Below are 2,822 nucleotides of genomic sequence, written 5' to 3' on the forward strand. Positions count from 1 at the left end.
CAAAAATAACAGCAGCCCCCCACACACAACCCACTACACACCAGAAACGCAAAAACAAAATCCTACAAATCCAAAATAAAGCAAAAAAAAAAACAAAAGCCAATTACTGCCCCCAAAAGGCTTTGTAACCATTCTCAAAAAAAAGTTTATTAAAAGTGTTCTTACTTAATGCTTGAAACGGAAGATTCCCAAAATATACAGACGCCTCTTTCCTCATAGAAATAGATTATTTTTTATAATACAAAAAAAAGACCAAAAAACAAAACAAAACAAAACATCAACAGCAACAAGCCCGTAGGAACATCTTTAAGCGATTACTCAGGGCCCGGCTGACAGTTACACGTGGGTTGCGTCAGTCCCGTGTACACACGCGTTCAGCCATGTTTAAACCGATTGCATCAACTTCGAAACCGGCCCGCCCGCCGGCGCCTGGAGAGGGGCAGAGGGAGAGGCAGAGAGTTTATCATTCATCTGTACACATAGACGTTTCTTCTTTAAATAACACCACGGGCGGGCGCCCCATCTGCATGTGCGGTTGGTTTGGACAAAAATATAGATATATATATATAATAAAATATTAAAATTACCGACGGGCTCCCCGCGCTGCCAAGTGCCCCAGTGCCAAAGTTTTGCCGGCGCCGCCGGGGGCGGAGGCGGGGGCGCGGGCGCGGGCGCTCCCCGGAGTCTCGGCCCCGGCCGGCAGGGGGACGCGCGCGGGGGCCGCGCTAGCAGTGGCCGGAGGAGGCGAGCAGGGGCTCGGGCAGCTGCTTGAACAAGTTCCGCAGGGTGCTGAGCTCGCGCGACAGCTGCTCCACCTTCTTCTGCAGCCGCTCGTTCTCGGCCGTGAGCTCCAGGACCTTGTGCTGCGTCTCCAGGTTGCGCATCTTGGCCTTGTCGCGGCTCTTGCGCACGGCGATGTTGTTGCGCTCGCGCCGGATCTTGTACTCGTCGCTGTGCTTGTCCACTGTCTTCTTGGCCTTGCTCTTGACCTGCGAGGGCGGCGGCGCGGCCCCCGCGTAGCAGGCGGCCGGGGGCGCCTTGGCGTCGGCGGGGCTCGGCGTGCCGGGCGGGCTGGACGACGAGGACGTGGAGAGGCTCCCGCTGCTGCCGCTCGGCACCGCCTGGTAGCCGAGGTAAGCGCGCAGAGCGTACGGGAAGCCCGCCGCCATGCCTGCGCCGCCGCCCGGCGCCCCGGCCTCCTCCTTCCGCTTGCAGTCCGCGGGCTCGAAGCCCGGCTCCGCCTTGAGCTCGGCGGGCGGCGGCGGCGGCGGGGGTGGCGGGTGCAGGGGCGCGAAGCAGCCGGGGTGCAGCGCGCCCTTGGCGGCCCCCAGGCGCCCCAGGCTCACGTAGCCGTACTCGGCCGGCTTCTTGCAGTTCTTGCCCCCGTAGTCGTCGGAGAAGAGGTCGGAGAGGAAGTCGTGGTGCTGCCCGGAGGAGGCGGGCGCGGGGGCGGGCGCGGGCGGAGCCGCCTCGAAGGTGTCCGTGGCCGTGGCGGGCGCCGGGGCCTGCGGCGCGCCCAGCGGCTCCAGGTACGGGCTGAAGTCGATGGCGCGCTCGTGGTCGCCGATGCTGCCCAGCTCGCCGGCTGGGGGGCGCGGCCCGGGTCTGGCCGCGGGGGGCGCCGCGGGGGCCGCCTTGCCGCCGTACGCAGCAGCCAAGCAGTCCGCCTCGTAGTAGAAGTTGGCCACTTCCATGGATTTAAAGGCAGGCGGCGGCGGCAGGGGGAGACATGCTGGGTCCCAGGCCACCAGGCGTTGCATGAACGCGGGTGCCCGGGGAGGGGGCCTGGGGCTGCCCGCTCCGGCCGGCCCGCAGGTGGCGCGGCCTCCCTGCTCTGAGCTGTCGCCGCTGCGTCGCTGCTGCTGCCGCCGCTGCCGGGGTGGCCGCTATTAGTGCGGGGGCTGGTGGCTGAACCCTCGGGTGGGTCCCCTTCCCAGTCCCGTGCGCGGCTCTGACTCGCTAAAGTTTCTCCTGAGCCCGGTTATTTATAAGGGCGGCCCGTAGCAACCGCTGCGTCACACCGGCCCCTCCCGCCGCGCCGCCGGGACGCGAAGGACACGGCCGCGGCCGCCCGAGACCCCCAGGAGGACGGCGGCAGGGCGCAGCGGAGGGACCCGGCACCCGGAGCGCGTTTTCGGGGGGGTCCCCGGGCCGCAGGGGGCGGCCTCACGCCCCCTGCCCACCCCCGCCCGGCCGCCCCGGGATTGGGAGCGAGAGGGGGCGGTGCGACCCCGCCCCCAGACCGCCCCTCTGGGCTGGAGGCTGTCCTGGAAGGCGGGGGAATCGGAGGAGGGGGCGACCTGATCGCCTTCCCCCGGAGATGCGGCCCCGGCCCGCCCCCTGCTGGAGGAGGCGGAGGTTTCAGGAGGACCGAGCAGAGCCCAGACGGCGGACCAGGGGCCGCTCCCCGGGCCGAACCCTGGAGACCCCAGCCCGCAACTCTAGCTCCAGGAGAAGCGACCCATCTCCGTAGCCCTTCCCCCTAAACTCCCACCTCTTCCCCAGGTCCCCGGCTCTAGAAAGGAGTAGACTCCACGCCTGTGACGATTCCCCTCTTAAGCCACCGCCAATATGAGGACCCCGGGGGTCGGGGGGACGGAGCAGGATCGCGCTGCGCTGGGGGCTGGACCCTGGTCCACGGCGCCCCGCCCCTAGCCCCGCCCACCGCACCTGCCGCCTGCTTGCGGCTTGTACACACCCGGGTCTTCTCTTGCCCCGCGCCGCGCCATCCGACCTGGGCCCTGGGATGGTGCAGGGGCGGAGGGGTGCTGGGCCCTGCCACACTGTGTGACCTTAGATGAGTCACTTCTCCCAGCTGCAGT

At 66.9% G+C, this 2,822-nt stretch overlaps 1 protein-coding gene across 1 annotated transcript; it reads right to left on the reverse strand.

Annotated features, from left to right (window-relative positions):
* Positions 1 to 208: 208 nt before the first annotated feature.
* LOC105470688 (CCAAT enhancer binding protein beta) lies at positions 209 to 2,211 on the reverse strand. The gene has a single exon (XM_011722876.3). The coding sequence runs from the start codon at positions 1,758 to 1,760 to the stop codon at positions 726 to 728; it is 1,035 nt and encodes a 344-aa protein (XP_011721178.1). The 5' UTR covers positions 1,761 to 2,211; the 3' UTR covers positions 209 to 725.
* Between the last annotated feature and the right edge of the window lie 611 nt (positions 2,212 to 2,822).

Source organism: Macaca nemestrina, chromosome 15 (genome assembly GCF_043159975.1).
Source record: "Macaca nemestrina isolate mMacNem1 chromosome 15, mMacNem.hap1, whole genome shotgun sequence".
NCBI classification, from domain to species: Eukaryota; Metazoa; Chordata; class Mammalia; order Primates; family Cercopithecidae; genus Macaca; species Macaca nemestrina.

Coding starts and splice junctions, on each gene's coding strand:
- LOC105470688 (XM_011722876.3), bottom strand. CDS start 1,760: ATGCAACGCCTGGTGGCCTGGGACCCAGCATGTCTCCCCCTGCCGCCG.